Consider the following 18255-nt stretch of genomic DNA (forward strand, 5'->3'; position numbering starts at 1 on the left):
TCTGGACGGAGGCAGCAATGAATGGGGCTTTCTGCAAAGGGTCTTGAAAGGGTTGCAGCCCTCTTCTGGCTTGATGCCACCATGCTGGCTCCTGCTGGCTCTTCCTGTAGGGGACAGTGCACAATCTTTCCATGTTTCCTGGGGTTTGGCTTAATTTTGAATATTGTGTGTGACACTGGCATGGCCTTGGCTTGTGGATAGGAGGTTTTGCAGGGTGTGTATGGTCTCTGTGGGTGGGTGCTGGCTCTCAGGAGCTGCAGGTTCTGTGCAGCAGCATTTTCTGGAGCAGGATTCTACCAGACTGCATTTCTGTAGTACTGTGGCTTCAAGGTGCCTGGGGTTATTCCAGTGGTCTGTGTGTGCTGTGGAGGGCTTCTGTGCTACTTGTGGTGCCTTTGGGAAACCATCGGCTACCACTCACCCTTCCCTGAGCTATTGCCTCTGGTCAAACCTTCTACAGCCCCTGCACTGGAGCTGCTCCTCAACATGGCTAATAAACCTGAAGAGCAGAGGACATTTCATTGATTCTTGCTCAAAGTGGGCCAGGACCTGGCAAAGCCTTGGCAGAGGGAGGCATTACTGAGGACAGTGCAAGAACAGTCAGGAGGGCACTATCAGGGCAGTAGCACAAGCACAAATGCACCCCCTAGCCTGCTCTGACCTCCTGGTGCCAAAGAGCAGGGGAGTGCAACCTTCCCAGCAGAAAAAGAAATAATAAACAAACATAAAAATCTGTCCATCTGTTCCTCTCAGAGGAGCCCTTGTGATCTGTCAGGAAATGGGTCATTTGTTTTATTGTAACTGACACTTGGGAGCTCTGACATGGTCAGACCTGAAACTTCACACTTTTCTGCCTACCTTAATTGTCCGGTCCTTATGCAAGAAAACAGTTTAAAGACATAAAATGTAATCCACCTGCATCTGCAGCAGAACTGGGTCCGCACTTTTTCAAGAGTAATACACCACATTGAGTTTACCATGCTATGAGCACAGTATGACTAATAAAAGTAGCAGCAACCTCATGCACCAGGAACCACTCCAAGCTGACAAGGCTCCATGCGGAGCACAGCAAGATGCAAATCCTGCACCATCCAGGGGTAACTGTGAAGTGTAAACAGCACTTGAGGTTACAGTGAAACTGATGTGCACAAAAAGGAGAAAGTTTGATTCTGATGCATGTCCTGTAGCAGGTTCCTTTCATAATGTAGAAAGTGTAGCTCTTAAGGGAACAAACTCTCATAGTGGAGTATAAAATGGGGGAATAAGGATCTTGAACCAAATAAAAGGAGATGGGGAAAAATGTACTCAGAGCCAGATTTTTCAAGTTGTACTTAATCATCTAAATAAAAGCAATGTTTTCAGATGTGATTAGCACCTGATATGCTGAGTACTCTTGAAAAATCTGACTGGTGTGGTTTCTTCTTCTTTTATTATTGAGATTTTGATCCCCTAGCTCTGCCAGATGATGCCTGGGAGGTTTAAGCAGTGACTGTCCCACCAGGTCCTGTGTCTTCAGCCCCTGATGCTGCCCCAAAGCATCTGAGGTGGGGGATGAATGCCATCCATGCAGGCTATCAAATCCGGAAGTTACTTGTCCCCATGCTTTTGTGCTTCTAGCTGTGTTGAGAACAATTACATATAGTGCTTGTGCTGAAAAGCTTTCTAACTGGGAATTTCAGTAGCATGGTTTCTTCTGGTGAATGTGCATTGAAAAGAAATCTGGATTTGTGGATTAAATGCAAAATAAGGGACACTAAGTTGTTGCACAGGGAGGTGGGGATGATTGTCCCTTCTAGCTCTCAGTTTTCTCTGACATGTCACCTGCAAAGCGTTGTCTTTCCTTAAACTCTTTCATGAATCAAGGCTGTGGGATCAAACATCCTGAATAGGTTGCATACAGAGAACTACCTGCAGATAAATGATACCTATATTGTAATATCACAAACAATAAGCAGCTTTTACCTGAGATGTTGGGAAACACTGTATCCTCAAGATGAAATGACCTCTTGAGTGACCTCTGCTGTTCTGCCTTATATCCAGGACTGTCAATCTTATCCAAATTATTCCTTGTTTAATATTGGTCATGTCCAAGCAGGCTTGATCACTGGAGTGGGTGGTAGTCATGTGTACAAGTGTTTATATAAATATATGTGAGAATGTATGTTTTCTTTGCTATGAAGATGCTAGCTTGTGTTTTGTGATCTCCTGTCCCTCAAGCCTCTGGCATAAAAGTGTATACAAATTGGTCAAATGAGCAAAGAATAAAAGAAATTTGTTATCTCCACTATACGGAAGAAGATGTGGCTTCTATACTCTTTTTATGGAGTTGTTTGTTAGGGTGTAATTTCATGGAAAGCCATGAACCTCACATAAATTTTATGCTTTTAGGCTCTTATTCACAAGTCTCCTAAGGACATGCTTTTTAAAAGGGAAGTCATCCTTTTGAAGTTAATGGGGCTGCCTCAATGTTAAAATGAGGCACATGCTGAATTTGAGCCTAAGTATACAACTTTATATAGTCATTGTTTAGCATTCAGTTACAGCTGAACTAATAACAAATTTCTCTGACATCTGTAGCCTATTCTTGATTATGGCAAAGATGCAAAGTAGCTGTGACTTTTGTATTTGATACTTGTTGTGGAGAGTGAATTTCTGCAATTTCTTTAAAACTATGGCTTAAATGAAGACTTTGCATCAATGAGTTTTTATCTGTCCTGTGATATTGTTTCTGTGCCTTACTGGTTGCACATGCCTGCATGCCTGGCATGAATATTTGCACAGTGCAAATATTTAGTTTATTTGGGGAAACTTTAGTTTCCCCAAAGTTGTTCATACAACTTCAAAAGCTACTCTCTGCTGCTGTTTGTACCAGTAAAACCTGGCTTGTGAATGTTTATGGAAGGCAGACAGTAGAGAGGGCATGAACATGTAGGGATTTCACTTAGGAAAAAATCCAGATCAGATATTCAGACAGCTTTGTGCTGGATTCCCCTAACTGTGCAATGAATTTATTTGGTGTATGTGTCAGTTTGGCTTTTAATGGTGTCTATGCCAAAGTAGTACTGGTGGGCTTTAAATGGCTTTGCTTAGGCACCCCTGTAATAAGATGAATAGCAATCAAGTAGAATAGCTTTATTTTTGCTGTTTTCAGCTCTTGCTCTGTCCTACCCAAGCTTCAGATTTTTCCTTTTCTCCTCTTAATCCTGACACTCTTGCTGTAAAAACAAAAACAAAAAACAAAAACAAACAAAACAACATCAACAACAAAAACAAACAAACAAACAAACAGGACTAACAAATATAAGATGTAAACTTTCCAGATAGGGAAAGCCATTTCTTCTGCTGAAGAAGTTCTTCTTCCAGCTTTGGGAGAAGTAAGAAGCCAGAGTGGTTTAACCATCCTGTTGTGTAACCTTCTCCCAAACCATTTAGATACCTAAGGAGTAGCCACAGCAAAAAACTAGAACGTGGCCACATCCATGTAGACTCTGTGGGTGACTCTGGCTTCTCTGTGAGTTTATTGGCATCTTTTCTCCTGCTCCCAAAGGGTGATTTTTGTGGGCTCTGCATGGGAAATCCTGTTTTTTAGTGAGAACCCTAGATCATGTTTTCTTGGAAAAGTTTTGCTTTGCTCTCACCTTCTTTCTGAAGAGGAAATACAAGAGAAAGGGAGTCTGGCTTCAACTAGATTTGGTGAAGAATTCTCCTGTTTAAAATTTATGTTGGAAATGCAGGAAAAGAAGTCCCACTTTTACTTTTTCATGTCAGTTTGTTTCTTCTCTTTACCTTCCCTTAGAAAGAACAGAAGCATTTTGCTTTCACTTGTCAGTGGAAAAAAGTCACGCTTTTAACCCAGCTCATGATCAACCATAGTCTCAACCTGCTCTCACATTTCTGTCTTCCTTGCTTGTCTGATCCCTGTACACAGACCCGTGAAAGCTCGAAGGGGCTTCGGGAACTTCTCACCAGTCTGTGTCAAACTTCATGTCTGATGTGATGGGGGATGCCATGAGGGATGCTCACAGCTGTTTTGCCCTCTACAGGCTGTTGGAGGTCTGAAAAAAAACACACCACCTCATCAGCCAAACTGGGAGGACTGGCAGGCCTGAGTATGGCATCGCAGGTTTTAACTTGAGTTTTGGTAAAAGATTCTCCACCCTTGAGTTAAGTTCATAAGATAGTATAATCTGTGTTGTAACTTCTGGATTCTCACTAGACTCCCTTGACAAGTTCACTTTGATCTTTGAGAGCTTGTCTGCGTGCAGTCATTACACTAGTTTAACCTGATTTAGCTTGAAAACAGATTTAGTGCCATTGGCACAGAGCCATGCATGGAGACTCTTACTGATTTTTGTTGCAGCTTTCTCTGACAAATCTGTACCTGCCAGCATGAGGGATACAGAGCTGTGCCCCCCTCAGGGAGTATGGCGAAGTGAAACATCAACTCCTGCTGTACTGCCACAACCCTCAAACCTGCACACCCCTGTGCTGCCTTTTCTGCCTTCCTCATCTTCCTTGTGGCACAGACCTACGTCAGAAATACCTCCAAGTTCTCATGTAATTTTGCTTCCTCTTCCTTTCTTGCATGGTACTGGTGTGTGCTTAAGCATCTGAAGTTATGAGGAGCCTGAATCTTTGCAGCTCCCCCTAGTTGCAAAAAAATAGCTCAAAGTACTCTGAGCCTGCAGTGTTTGTAAGATCTCTCCAGTAACAGACCAATACCCCACTGTCCTTGGTGGACTGGAAGCAAAGGAAAAAAAAAAAGTTGGCCATGGCCACTTTCTCTGAGCAAAACTACATGAAACAGGAGTGACAACTGTCAATCACCTGGTAAAGATGCTTAAATATAAAGAAATTAAAATGGTCTGAGACCCACCATAGAGCATGTATTGATGGGGTTTGGTGTTTCCACTGATGTCGGCTGCATGGGGGCTGCGCTTGGCTGCATTGCAATGTTTGTACTCAAAGTGAAGCAGCCTCAAGTCCACAGCACCATTAGAGCCACTGGAAAACAGTTAGGCAGCATGTCCTGTTCAGTTTTGGAGCTGGGTTGCCAGTTGTGGGCGCTTACCAAATTTAGCTGGGCTTGGCTTTGGGTCATGTTCATAGCATCAGAAATAGCTTTTCAAAAAATGGCAACTTGCCAGCAAATTAGAATTGGAAGATAATGGATGCATTGTATAAAACTCATCCATCTTTTCTCTCTATTACTTACTGTTAAACTTGTCCTGTCTGCAGATACTTGATGTATTGATTTGGCAAGGACTAACCCCAGAAGTCTCGGGGACGATTAGAATCTTCTTCTGGGTGCGTAGAATATAAAGGTTTTTGAGATTTCTTGCATCTTTTGAAGCATGAGGTGTTGACTCCTCTCAAAGATTGACACTTAGTTGGGTGGACAAGGCATGTGCTTCATGCCAACACCATCTACCTGGGATCAGTGGGGAAAATGGAAAGGTAGCACAGCAACTTTGTAGAGGAGGGAATTTTAGTGTGTGTGTTGTTGTTGTTGTTGTTGTTGTTTTTTGTTTGTTTGTTTTCAGCACTGGTCATCAACCAGTTCTTCCCCTGCCTGAGATTCAGCAGTTCTTTAAAAAAAAACAGGAATGAGTTCTTTTGGTCTTTCAGAAGCATGTTTGTGGACAACTTCTCATTCTTAGCAGCTCTCTGAAAAATCATGTCAATTATTAGGTATGATTCTCTGTGTATAAAGCAGTTCCAAAAAAGAGCTAATGGGGAGAAACCAATTAAACAGATTTATTAGTCCAGGATCAAATTCTGTTTGCCAAGATGATTGATGGAAAGGTTTATCATGTTCTGCTTGCTTGTCAGAGATAACTACCAGCCAGGGCAAGTTGGTCTGTATGATATTTGTGCATGGAGGATGCATATGCATTTCTCCAAAATCCCATGGCAGGTTCACTTCTGTGTTTCTACAAGAAGCTGATTGCCTTTGACTTCCCAAAAGCACGATCTCAGAGAGGCGTTTTGGATCATTTCTGTTGGCCTCATTAGTAAATCTTTAAGGGATGAACCAGGCTTTCTCTCTGCCTTTTATTATTTTTTGTTACTGCTGTTTTAATGCTGTCATATGTATTTGCATATTTCTTTCTCGACCTCCTCTTCCTCTTATTCCATCCCCAAATCTCTCTCTCTAGTTAGCCACCCTGCAGCTCTGGCTTTGCTCTTGCACACACAGCTGGAACTCTCATCTCTTGCCTTAGCTGGGATCCCCAGCTAACAGCAATCACTGGCCTCAGAGTTTTTGCCACCATGTGGTTTATGGATACATTATTGCTTTGTGAGGTTTTAGGATATGAGGACAAGCAAGTCACTGGAGTTGGAAAGAAGCAAGATAGTGGCTCAAAATAACACAAGATGGTTTTAGAAAAAAGGGTGTGATAAGAGAGGTGTGTATTGTGATGAGGGATGTTGCAGTAATTTTGCTTCAATGATTACATTAAATTAAGGTCTGGGAGAAGGTGTTGCACGCATGGAGACGGTTCTCCTTTTGCTCTGTGGGTGTGTGTATGACTGTGCCTCACCTGTCCCACTTCACAGTCCAGGTCATGGTCCAAGTCCACCTCAATTAGCAACTCCAGCAGTGAAGCCAGGCTTTGAAGCAAGGGACACAAATGTGCATACGGGAACCCTAGTGATGCTGCTACTGGGAGATCCGTGGTGGAGAGCAGCACAGCCAGGACAGGGCAGTGATGACCTTAACTCTGGCAGAAAAATTCAATATTGTGGAAAAAATGCCCTTAATTTGGGAGTCTCCCAACACTCCCACCCCCCACCTCCCCACCCCCCGCTCCAAACCAGATCTGCATTTTCTTTTTAGCTCGTGCTTCAGTTTAATACACTTAATGTTTCATCTTGATGTTAATGCACAAAGCAAATACAGTACCTCTTAATCTCAGAGCTCTGAATTTAGGCTTTTCGCAAGCTCAAGGGAGGACTTTCCTCTGGTTCCTTCCCATGCCCACATTCCTACCAAATCACAGAGGCTATGAAAATTAAACCTGGACCTCCTGCACCTCTGAGAGGTTTAGATTCAGGGAAAAAAAAAAAAAAAAATCAAATATCAGCCTCTGGGTAAGTATGTCTCAAACTTTAGTGATTCTGCTTCCAAGTAAGGAATGTGGATCTCTAGGCTTGCTTCAGCACCATCTAGTGAGTTTGTTTTTCTCTTTCCTTGCTGATGTGTGCCTCGTCTCTCTGGGAAGTCCATGTGTCAGTGGGTTCACTAGTACAAGAACTGACTGGCATGTGGGGAAGCTGAGAGCCATGTTCGATTGCAGGGTGAAGCAGAAGGTAATAGGCAAATTGGCTGAAGCCTGGAGGCTGATTCCACCTGAGTGGGTGGACAGCTCCTGTGGTGCCATGTTGTGCTCAAAGGCATGATAGAGACCTGCTGTGGTCTTTGAGCAGGTACCTCCTTTTCTGTGCTTTTGTTTCCTTGTCAGTGAAGTGAGTATAGGGATAATATTCGTGTCTCACAACTACAACTTTTCTTTGAGTCCCTTGGCAACATTTGTGTCTTAGCAACCACATTTTCCTATTTAAAAATGTTTAAAATGTTAAAAAAACAACAACACATTAAGCACAGGATTAAGTGTTTTCCTGAATCAAAACTTAACTAGATAAATGAAATGCTGTTAATTGAATCAGGGATGCACTGTGTTTTCAACCCCCAAATTTGCATAACATTTCCATTTGATTGAAAAGCCCTCATTAATGCTGTTCAGTTCTAGTAGGTTCTCCCGGTGTCTCTGTCTTTGGCCATTCTCTTGCCTTTAGGAGTTCCAGAAATGGTTTCAGTGGGAGATGGTCACACTTGGTTGGTGTTCAAGGCTGTGAAGAGCCTAGAGCCTGGCTATACTTTGCTTGAGTTGCTTGGTCCCTCAGTGCTATCGTGCCCTTAGTCACCTTTGCTTTGAGAAATATGTGGTAAGGTATAGAGAAGATCCATGAGACATCGGATGTAAGGGAGATGCTGTAGCCAGTATCACACAGAAGCCACGTCTGTTGCATGTGCAGCTCTGGTGTGTCTGCGTAGCTCAACCCACCGTTACTGGCACTGTGATACAGACAGAGGGAGGAGAGAGCATCAGGTACTGTGGCAGGGGGGTGAGAACTAGATGATCTTTACAGTCCCTTCCAACCTAAACCGTTCTATGGAAAGCAGCTTTCCTGGATGTTCACTGCCACACTGGTCAGGTGCCACCTCCGAGTGCTTGTCCCAAGACAGCCCTGTGCTTCAGTGTGACCTGCCACAGACCCTGCACTGGCACCCGCCTCGTCGGTGCATGGCATCAGCATGATAGGACTCCTCCATACACTCCCCACACCAAACCCTCCAGTTGCCTCCTGCAATGCTCAGGGCTAAATCACATTGGAAAACAACCCAAATCCCTCGGTAGTGTCCCTGTCTGCATCACGAAGGTCCATGTGCTGTGAGGGGGGAAAGAGGTGCGTCTGCAGGTTCAGGTGGGGAGATGAAGGTTTTATTCTAACTCCTGCTGCTGACCTGCTGTGTGAGTGCAATGATGCTCCTCTCCAAACATCCATCTCTTCCCCTTTTGAGGGAGAGACTGTCTGCCTCATCTTGGTTGGAGCATGTGGTCAAAAGTTTATTGGGAGGAGGCGGAAGCAAGTGTCACTGCATCTCCTTGCTGAAAATACATGCACCTGTGCTGGCAATGCAGCAAGGAGCAGCTCTGTCCCTGAAAGCATCCTCATGAAAATACCACACGAAGCTCATGCAAAAGTGAAGGGAAACTTTGAGCAAGAAAAGGTTGTACCAATTCTGCTTTGCCATCGTTTGCAGCAGCCAGCCTCATCCTCCTGCTGGCACCCAGCCAGGCTGCCTGCTTGTAACTAGCTAGTGCCCTTTTCTTGGGTCACTGCCACTACTGCTGTGCCAGTCCACTCCAGGGGAATTGCAAGCAAATTCTTAATTAAGTGGGAGGCTCTGGCCACCCTCTTGAATGCCAAGGGAGATCCCGACAGCTGAATCTGCACTGGGATATTTCCCAGTGAAATTTAAAAACAAACAAACCCATCTAATTTTGGATTGTTAACAATGATTCTGCCTGTGGTGTGATCAGGGTTTTCTGTGAAGGATGCAGTGGATACCAGCACTATGTGCTGAGTGGGATGTGCTGCCTGTAGTAGAGATGCTGTGCAACTCAAGAGTGCAGCTGCTGCTGTGGCACTGACAGCCAGCAACAGTGTGAGTAGGAGGGCTTTGGGTGTGTTAAAAACAGAGCATGGTTTCCACCTGGTTTCAGGGCTGTCAGAGAACAGCAGTGGGTATTTTCTGAATGAACAGAGCTCTTGTTTTGCTGCCACTTCTTCAAAAAAAATATCTGCATTATTTTGTCCATTCTGGAAAAGAGGTTGCTGCTAATCCACTTGTTCTTGAACCATGCAGTCTGTCCAGGTGCTGTATTGATAGGCACATTATGAGAGGGCAAAAAATCTCTGTGGTACTGGATATTTTAGAATAGTCCATACCTTTTCTGGACAATGCAGGTTGCTTCATGGCACTTTGCTCCATCTCTTCACTTTTGTGCCCCTGTGAAGTTTAATCTGGTAGTGTGTTCCGCTCTTTAAAGAGAGACAGTTGAAGGAAAAACCCAGGGAAGACTTTGACAGAGTACATCATGATGTTCAGGAGTCACAAATACTAACCCAACTCCATAATATGGAACCATCTTAGCCTCCTGTTACAGCCTGGTTGTATCAGGATGGGTTTTTATTTTTCTAGTGAGCCCTGTCCACAGCTCATGAGGATTTGTGGAAAGCATCAAGCTTTTCTGTTTGTGATTTCAAAGGTCTTGGTCTGCCTCCTGATTCCTCAAGAGAGCCAGGACATCTGTACTAGGCTGCCAGGCAGCTTTGCAGGTTTTTGAGGGCTGAAGAACTGACATAGTTGAATGCTAAAATCCCATTATCACAAATAGCAATATAGGCATGAAGCAGGAGGACGGTGACACTGGGATCCCTTCCTGGGACTCACATTTCCTCTCCCCTTAGAGCCCTACAACTCTTCACCCTCATCTTTCCTTCCCCCATTTTTTCCCTTTTCCTTTTTTATTTAATTATTATTTTTGTTATTTAAAAAGCTACCAGCGCATGGACAGGAACTGGCCAGACTTGCAAATAGACATTTTTACCAGGTGGTTTGCTCTGCATCAGATCACCCCAAGGATTTGGGATGTTCCTGCTTTTGGCATAAGGCAAGCAGCACAGTTGGAGGCCGTGGGGACCTCCTGCTGTCTCATGCCAGGTTTATCGGGTGATTCCTGCCTGAGGGATGCAAGCACAGGTGGTGCTACATCTTTGTGTTGTACAGAGCCCCTGAGCTAGTCCCAGCTTGCAGCTGAGGTCATGTATACTGAGTTAGATAGCTGTGCAGAGGGAGGAGCTCCCTGGGTTTGGCACATTATGAATAAAAAGCTGGGAATCACCGACAAGCAGAGTTATTTATTTGGAGTAAAGCTTAGCGCAGGGCAGAGGCTGTAGGGAGCAGAACCAGGTGTCGTATTCAATGATCTGAAGAGTGACATTCGCAACAAGGTTCAACATACAGTGAGACCTGCTTATAGTAAAGCAAATAAGATGGATTTATTTATTCATGACTTCCTCTGTAATTCTAACCACAGATACTGCTGAGGGCTTGGAAGGAGCCAAATCCGAGCAGGGGTAGCTCTTCAGATGGGGTGATTTCCATGTGCTGCAGGGAGAGTCCATATCGAGCCAGAACCTCAGATCTTAGTGAGAGGCAGATGGCTGCAGTCCCATTTCCACCTGCCTCAGCACAGAATGGGCACTGCAGCACTGATGCCACAAATATTCAGGGTGCTGGCTCCCTGGATGGACTTCTCTGCAGTTTTCAGTGCAGGAGGGCATTTGGGCTCACAGGAACCTGTTTTGTGTTTTGCAGCTCTGCCAGTTGGGCTGATAAAACTCATCTCTCTAGCCAAGCATGGCCTTGCTGGAATTTAATATTTGTATATTATTATATTTATTTGTATTATATTTATATATATATATATATATATATATGAAAATAATAGCAGTATATAATATATACAATTGTATGTTATATAATAGTATAATATGTGTATAATATTTAATAATTGATAAATAAATATTTTCTCTCCATGGTGCATTTGGTTCTGGTCACAAATGTGAAGAATGCATGCTCTGCCTGTGCAAATGCTTGTAGGTAGCTAGGTGGAGATGTTTCTGTGGCAGGGGTGGATGGTTGGAAATCTAGTTTCTCTGTCAGTTCAAATCCTTTTGTCCCTCACTGGACTGTGACATTCTTTGCTTTCTGAATTTCTTAATCTCTCTCCTATTCATTTTGGGATGTAGATAAGCATGTAAACAAAAGATCTGGTTTCTTAGTGTCTCTACTCTCCTCTTTCTTCCTGCACCCCTCTGCTATACCTTGAATTTTAAGGGTTTGGGTTATCTGTCTGTGCTCCCCCTCCCGCAAGTTTGCATCCATAGTAGCAACAAAATTTGGTGTTTCAGAGCCTTGCTGATGTTTGAGCTGATGAGAGTGCTGACTATTTACATATTTATTTCTGTGCTTCTTTAGGGCTTTCAGATGGCAGGGCAATCCCACATCTTTCTGGATATTCCATCCCTCCAGTATGAATCTAAATGACTTTGGGAAACATCCAAAGTTGATTTGTTTGAAACCAACCAAACCAGCCCTTTCAGGCATTTTTATATATGTGAATTTGAATCTGCAGTGTAGATCAGAGGATGAGCTCAAGACAGATGCTTTTAACTGACAGGATAAAGGTGCTTATGAGGAGTCTTTACCTGTGTGTCTAAATAATACTGATTGCTTTTGACCTTTTCATGCTGAGACCAATTTCTTCTTCTCATTGACAAATGAGCTGGGCCACCTTCTGAAGTTGTGTAATTAGAACAACAACAACAACACTAGAATCGAATTTTCTCTCCTTTTTTGGACTACTTAACATATTCACAAATAATTTGGGTTTGAAGTTCGGGTCCGTGATGAGCTTGTCCAAGTGTATTTACCCCAAAACAGTGCTGCCAGTGCTGAGATGCCTGTGGTGGTCGTGCCATTTCATCTCCCTTTTCTTTAGGGATCTTAAAGTTCCATGTTCTGCTGAGCAGCTTGACTGGGTATAGGGGTAGAGACTGTCTCCCACTGCACTTAGGCACTCATTTCAGATTGGGCCTTAAAATTAGATGCTGAACTTTTAGAGGGCTAAAAAGTCAATCCCACGGGGTGTTTTGCAGAAGACATTTGCACCCTTAACTCAACTCTTCTTGGACCAAAGCTAGCCGCATTTGTGCATTTGCCCTCACAAGGCTTCATCCTCCAAGGGTGTAAGCAGCACTGGGAACCTAAGGGTGTTACTGCTGTGAGATGAATGTCTCACTGGGTGTTGTGAATTAGGAAATTGAGGAGGCTCATCTGAGTGATCTCCACTTCCCTTTGCTTGTGCACAATGTGTTTTCTTCTCCTGTGGGCTAGCAACACTGCAGAAGGTGGCAAAACCATATGGTGGAAATATCACAATGGTGAGGGGGAAAAAAACAAAAACAAAACAAAACAAAACCAAAAAAAAAAAAAAAAAGAAAAAAAAAAAAAGAAAAAAAACATTTCCTGGCATTTACTGTTGGCAAGGGCTCTTGGGGTACCAGCAGCAGCAGTTTGTGTGCTGGGGCTGGAGTGTCCAGAAGGGGTCACAGCTGCCCACAGCTGTCTGTGGCAGCTGCTGGGCGAGGAGTGGCTGGCAGGCAGCAGCACCTCCAGGGTAAATTTGACATCAGAATTAAAAAACAAACAAGCAAACAAAGTTTCTGCTTTGGAAAAAGTTAGGTTGGGAAGAGCCAAAAATTTGAGTGGAGAAGTGGCCTGAGACTAACTCAGATGCTGGAGCTGAGTTTCCAGATGTCATGGCCATACCCTGTAAGCTCCCTGCCAGCATTTTTGACATCCCCAGACTCTCCCCTTCATGGCCCGGGTTTGTCTCCAGTGTGGGGGGCAGGTTAAATGAATGCTGCTTCCCCTTTTGCTTTCTAATCATTGTAATGAATCTGTCAAAACTCTGCATTTTTAGCTATGCCCTTGCTACAGCTATAGTCAGTTCAGAAGGGTTGGGTGGATTTTGGCATCTTGTTCTCAGTGAAGCTCACAGCATATATCTAGCACCTACCAGGCAGTAAAGCAAGGTGTAATTAACCAAACGCCATCAGAAACCCTGGAAGCATGTGGGAATGCAAAGCTTGATTAGATACATCAATGAGGAACAGTTCAAGGTGAGATGAATGAATTTCTGACACCAAATCTGGTTTTAATTGCTTTTCATTTATTTCAGGAGCCGGAAAATTCAAATCAGAAACATCCCACCCCAGTTGCGATGGGAGGTAAGAGGGGCAAGCAGGGAGAACAGCACAAGGACTTGCCATGAAGAATTTTAGAGCAAATTTAAGGCGTAATTCCCCCGCAGGTTTCTGTACTTGGGATTAAAGCTGATTCATCCTTTTCTTTGTTTTTATGTGGGTCTAATTATACTGGACCCTTGTGTCCACATCACTTGTTCCTCTTCTGCTACAAGAGTAAATTCAACTGGTATAAGCAATGTAAGCTACATCAACAAAATCCCCATTTATAATAGTGTTATTTGATTTATCTATTGTAGGAAAAATGGACCCTTTCTTCCAGCCAGCTGCTGGGACTTTTCCCTGGCTCTTTTCTACCTCTCTGCTCCCCACAGCTGGCTCTGAGGCTCGTTCACCCGTTATCCTGGGGCAGACAGGACCTTTGTTTCTCAGATTGCTTATACTATCTTAATGTCTAGAACTCTATTGATTGACTGTGTTTCCTGGGTCTGTCCTGACTGTCCCCATGTAATGTGATTTTTTTTCTCTGTTTTCCAGGTCCTAGATGGTTTGCTAGCTCAGTATGGCACTGTAGAAAACTGTGAGCAAGGTAATGCTGAAAAAAGAAGCCAACTTGCTGTTACTTAGATATATTCTGCCCTGCCTGTTTGGGGTGGGAGGATGGAGAGGACAGACACATGTTTTTTGTTTGTCAGCTGTGTCCCTGGCTAAAGGTATCAGGAGGTCTCAGCCTGGTCACTGGGTCCTTTTGTTGTTATCACTCTCAACCACTAAAAGGCAAGTCCAGCAGAGGCTGTGGGTAGTGCACATGGGTCTCCCTCACAGGTTACTGGCCAGCATCATTCTGCACCCTTGGGTCCCCCTTCAGTGAGCCGTAAAGGCCACACAAATGTGGCTCACCAACAGCTCCTCCAGGGAAGGTTCAGGATCCTCTGGAGGCTGGTGAGGGATTACTGTCTCTGCTTAGCAGATCTTATCTCACTCTCTAGTGGCATTCAGTTGAGACAGGAGCTTAAATATTGCCCCAGGGATGCCCAATGTGTGTAGAGTTACCATAACTGTCCTCAATGTAGAAAGGAGGGCTGGGGGGTGCAGCTTAGACCATCCCTGGGCTCCAGCAAGGAGTGGCAGGAGAATGGATGGAGCTGGCTTTGGCATCTTTGCTTCTTTAGTGCAGAGAGCAAGGGCGGCCTGAAAAAGAGGAGGCTGCTGAGGGGAGGCCTCATCACAGTCTGCAGCTTCCTCACGAGGGGGAGTGGAGGGGCAGGTGCCGATCTGTTCTCTTTAGTCACCAGTGATAGGACCTATGGGAATGGTGCCAAGCTGCAACAGGGGAGGTTCAGGCTGGATATCAGGAAGAGGTTCTTCATCAAGAGGGTGGTCGTGCACTGGAACAAGATCCCCAAGGATGCGGTCATAGCACCAAGCCTGTCGGGAGTTTAAGAAACATTTGGACTGTGCTCTTAGTCATATGGTCTGAATTTCTGGGTAGACCTGTGTGGAGCCAGGAGTTGGACTTGGTGATCCTTGTGGGTCCCTTCCAACTTGGGATATTCTACAATTATATGACATAGTGGTATCCTTTTAATAGAGCAGGAGGGGCTGTGCTGTCTGGGAAAGTGTCCGTGGGCATTGTCAGTAGTACCAGTATGGTGCAAACCCTTGGACGATCTTCTCCTTTGTAGGAGAAAAATTTGTACACATCCTTCACTGGGATGGGACAGGACAGACCCTGGCCATCCTGAACATGGACTCTGCTTTACAGGTGTGCTTGGCCTGAGATGCTCGCATTGGCTCTAATTTCTGCCTTTTTTACTTGCAGTAAACACAGACAGCGAAACCGCCGTTGTTAACGTCACTTATGCAAACCGGGAGCAGACCAGGCAGTAAGTGCCCTGTAGCCCACCCAAGCAGCACAAGGCTGCCCTTACGTGGCATGCTGCAGTGGCTTTGTACCCCTTACTAAGTGCAGAAAATAGGATTTTCAGTGCTGGAAGTCACATTAACCCAGAATTCATAAATTTGGGGTAAAAATATGGCAAATCTTTGAGAAACACCCTGTTCCCTGTTCTGATTTCTTTTTATTTGCCTTCAGATTAAAGCCCCTTAGAAGACATCCAAGTTGTTAGGCTTTTTTTTTTTTTTTTTTTTTTTTTTTCTTTCTGCAGTTCAAAGAGTAAAAACAAACAACTTTTTTTCAAGGAAAACACCGATTTTCTTGTATTCAAATGATCTAAGGAATTGTGGCTCCAGAAAATAGTAATACTGAGGCCAAATATCATAGAAACTGGTAGGTTCTTGGGTGTGAGGCAACACACGTCCTCTCTGGCTAATGGTTGTGTCACTGGGAGACTTACAACTCCAATCCTTATCCTGCCTGGGGAAGATCAGGCTTTACACTAAATGCAAATGGAAAATTAGTTGGGTTTTCAGCACTGTGTTTATTTCACTTTCCTCTTGCTCTGATGAAGGGCTCTGGAAAGCTGTAAAAGTGATGGAATCAGCACTTTCCTTGGAGGACAGCCAGGAGGAGCTAATTGATAGATTTTTATCCAGGAAGGTTTACGTCAGTGAGTTGGGCATGTCTCAATTGTGGCCACTGTGGCCATGCCACAGTCCCCAGGGACGTTGTGTGTGGTCACCCCATGAAAACATCTTCCAAATCACTGCCTGGTCTATAATGTTTCAACTGTCAAAGCTGTAGCCACCATGAACTTGCTGTGGTTGTATGTGTGGCCGCACCAAAGCTTCACTGGAGAATCACCCTTCAGTTGTACTTTCTGTAATAGCATGGGACAGAGTCCAGCACCACAGCGTGCATGGAGCACAGCAAAGGGATTGCTCCCATGCATAACCAGTTTGTCCTGTCCAGTGTCAATCTGCACTGGCCCTGTGCTTTGCACTTGGAAATGTTTTGGGTTTCCTTCGTTAGGAAGCCTGTAGCAAAAAAGCTCTTTGTGAGTAGCTTTGCTCTCAGGTCTGCAGCCTTTGTCCCCTGCTTTTTTTTTTTTTTTTTTTTTTTTTTTTGTGGATGCATACACTTTATCAAGTGTTTTCCTCTTGAGGCCCCCCCCCCCCCCCATGCTGCAGGGATGAGGCTACTAGTCTCTGTTCAGACAGTTGCAGGGCTTTGCTTAGCACTACCACCACAAGTTGAGTCACCGAGCGGTTTCTGGAAACTTGCAGTTTGGTTTGTTTCTGTAGAAACCTTGGGAGGTTAGAAGGAGAGCTGTGCATAACTGTGACAAGAGCAGTCACTTTGCTCTTGCTACCAGCCCCATCTATCGACAGTTTATAGTTCTTGCAGCCAGTACTCAAAATCCCCACTAGGAGATGGGTTTGAAATGTTGACCAAAAAAAAAAATAAAAAATTGTAAGGCAGAGGAGACCTGGAAATCACTCCCTGCACATTTCTGTCCTGTACCCATTACTATAGTCCCCTGACCCAGGGTTGGGTGCTCAGAGAGAGCCACCTTAAAACATTTTTCCCTATCCCGGCTGGGTGGAAAGTCCTTCCAGGTCTTTGTGGCATTGATGGCTTTTCCATGCACCATTCTTAATGCTTCCTCAACGGACATTTGGTGCCAGGGAGGGCTTGACCTGTTTTGGGTGGTGCTTATACACTGCTGCTTGGGGAGGGACATCCACCACCCCAACCCCTTCTCTCCTTGCTTGTCTTCCAGAGCCATCATGAAGCTGAATGGGCACCAGTTGGAGAACCATGCTCTGAAGGTCTCCTACATCCCTGATGAGCAGTCCATGCAAGGACCAGAGAATGGGCGACGGGGTGGGTTTGGGGCACGTGGTGCCCCCAGGCAGGGTTCCCCTGTCACTGCAGGGGCACCAGTCAAACAGCAGCCAGTTGACATTCCCCTCCGTCTCCTGGTGCCCACACAGTATGTGGGTGCTATCATCGGCAAGGAAGGGGCCACCATCAGGAACATCACCAAGCAGACGCAGTCCAAGTGAGTATGTACTCCTCCCCTTCCCCCGTGAGCTGGTTTGCACCTTAATTAGTGGACTGATCTGTAGTGATTTTTGAGGCTGGATTTCTTTGTGGAGCATGGGCTGTGGGAGGATGCTCTGGCACTCCTGCTGTACAAGGTGGTATGTCCAAGAGCCACATTCCCCTGCTGTTCCTCAGCTCTGCCTTCTGGTTTCCCACGTGTCTCCCTTTGCCAGGACAGCCCTGTCTGGATCAGGGCCCACAGGCTCCTCAGTGCTGGGCAGTAGAGCAATTTCAGGGAGTGCGTGGGGAAGTCACTAGTTCAGCTGGTCTCGTTTAGCACAAGCCTGCTGAGCTTCACCCGCCCGCATTTGGCCTACAATCTTATGTTGATTATTGCTCTTCTCCAAGGAAGGCTTTTTCTAAGACATGAAGTGATGGACAATGTGTCCCATCTCCCAGGAACATGCTTGTTCTGCCACTTAATCACTCCTGTTATGTAATATAAATAGATATTGCCGCTTTATTTGGATTTCTATGTTTTGAACTTATAGCTATGGTGTCCATGTCAAGTACTGAGCCCAGAATTAACTCCCCTTGCTTCTCCTGTGTGCATATAACACAATGCTTGATCTTAGGGCAGTCTGCAGCAATGCTGGGGGAGTAGAGCAGCCAGCACTAACACAGCTGGAAATCCACAGAGCCTCTCCCCTGTGCCCCACCCCAGCATTTATCCTGTGCTTGCAGGATTGATGTGCACCGAAAAGAGAATGCAGGAGCTGCAGAAAAAGCTATCAGCATCCACTCCACCCCTGAGGGCTGCTCTGCTGCCTGCAAAATGATTTTGGAGATCATGCAGAAGGAGGCAAAGGACACCAAGACGTAAGGTTTCCCCCTTCCCTTCT

The 18255-nt window shown here is 44.9% G+C and overlaps 1 protein-coding gene across 2 annotated transcripts in view; it reads left to right on the forward strand.

Moving 5' to 3' along the window:
• Positions 1-18255, forward strand: part of IGF2BP1 (insulin like growth factor 2 mRNA binding protein 1) — a gene marked incomplete at both ends in the record, with an annotated part of 29123 nt that overhangs the window by 7521 nt on the left and 3347 nt on the right. Inside the window, 5 exons of one of the 2 annotated variants that reach the window (XM_082778792.1) lie at positions 13380-13437; positions 13942-13993; positions 15227-15290; positions 17088-17369; positions 18098-18232. In XM_082778792.1, the coding sequence (XP_082634918.1) occupies positions 13380-13437; positions 13942-13993; positions 15227-15290; positions 17088-17369; positions 18098-18232 (591 nt within the window). The remainder of the gene's footprint in view (positions 1-13379; positions 13438-13941; positions 13994-15226; positions 15291-17087; positions 17370-18097; positions 18233-18255) is intronic. The other variant, XM_082778793.1, reaches the window with a different exon arrangement.

Source organism: Aythya marila, assembly GCF_965140915.1.
Source record: "Aythya marila genome assembly, chromosome: 25".
Lineage (NCBI taxonomy): Eukaryota > Metazoa > Chordata > Aves > Anseriformes > Anatidae > Aythya > Aythya marila.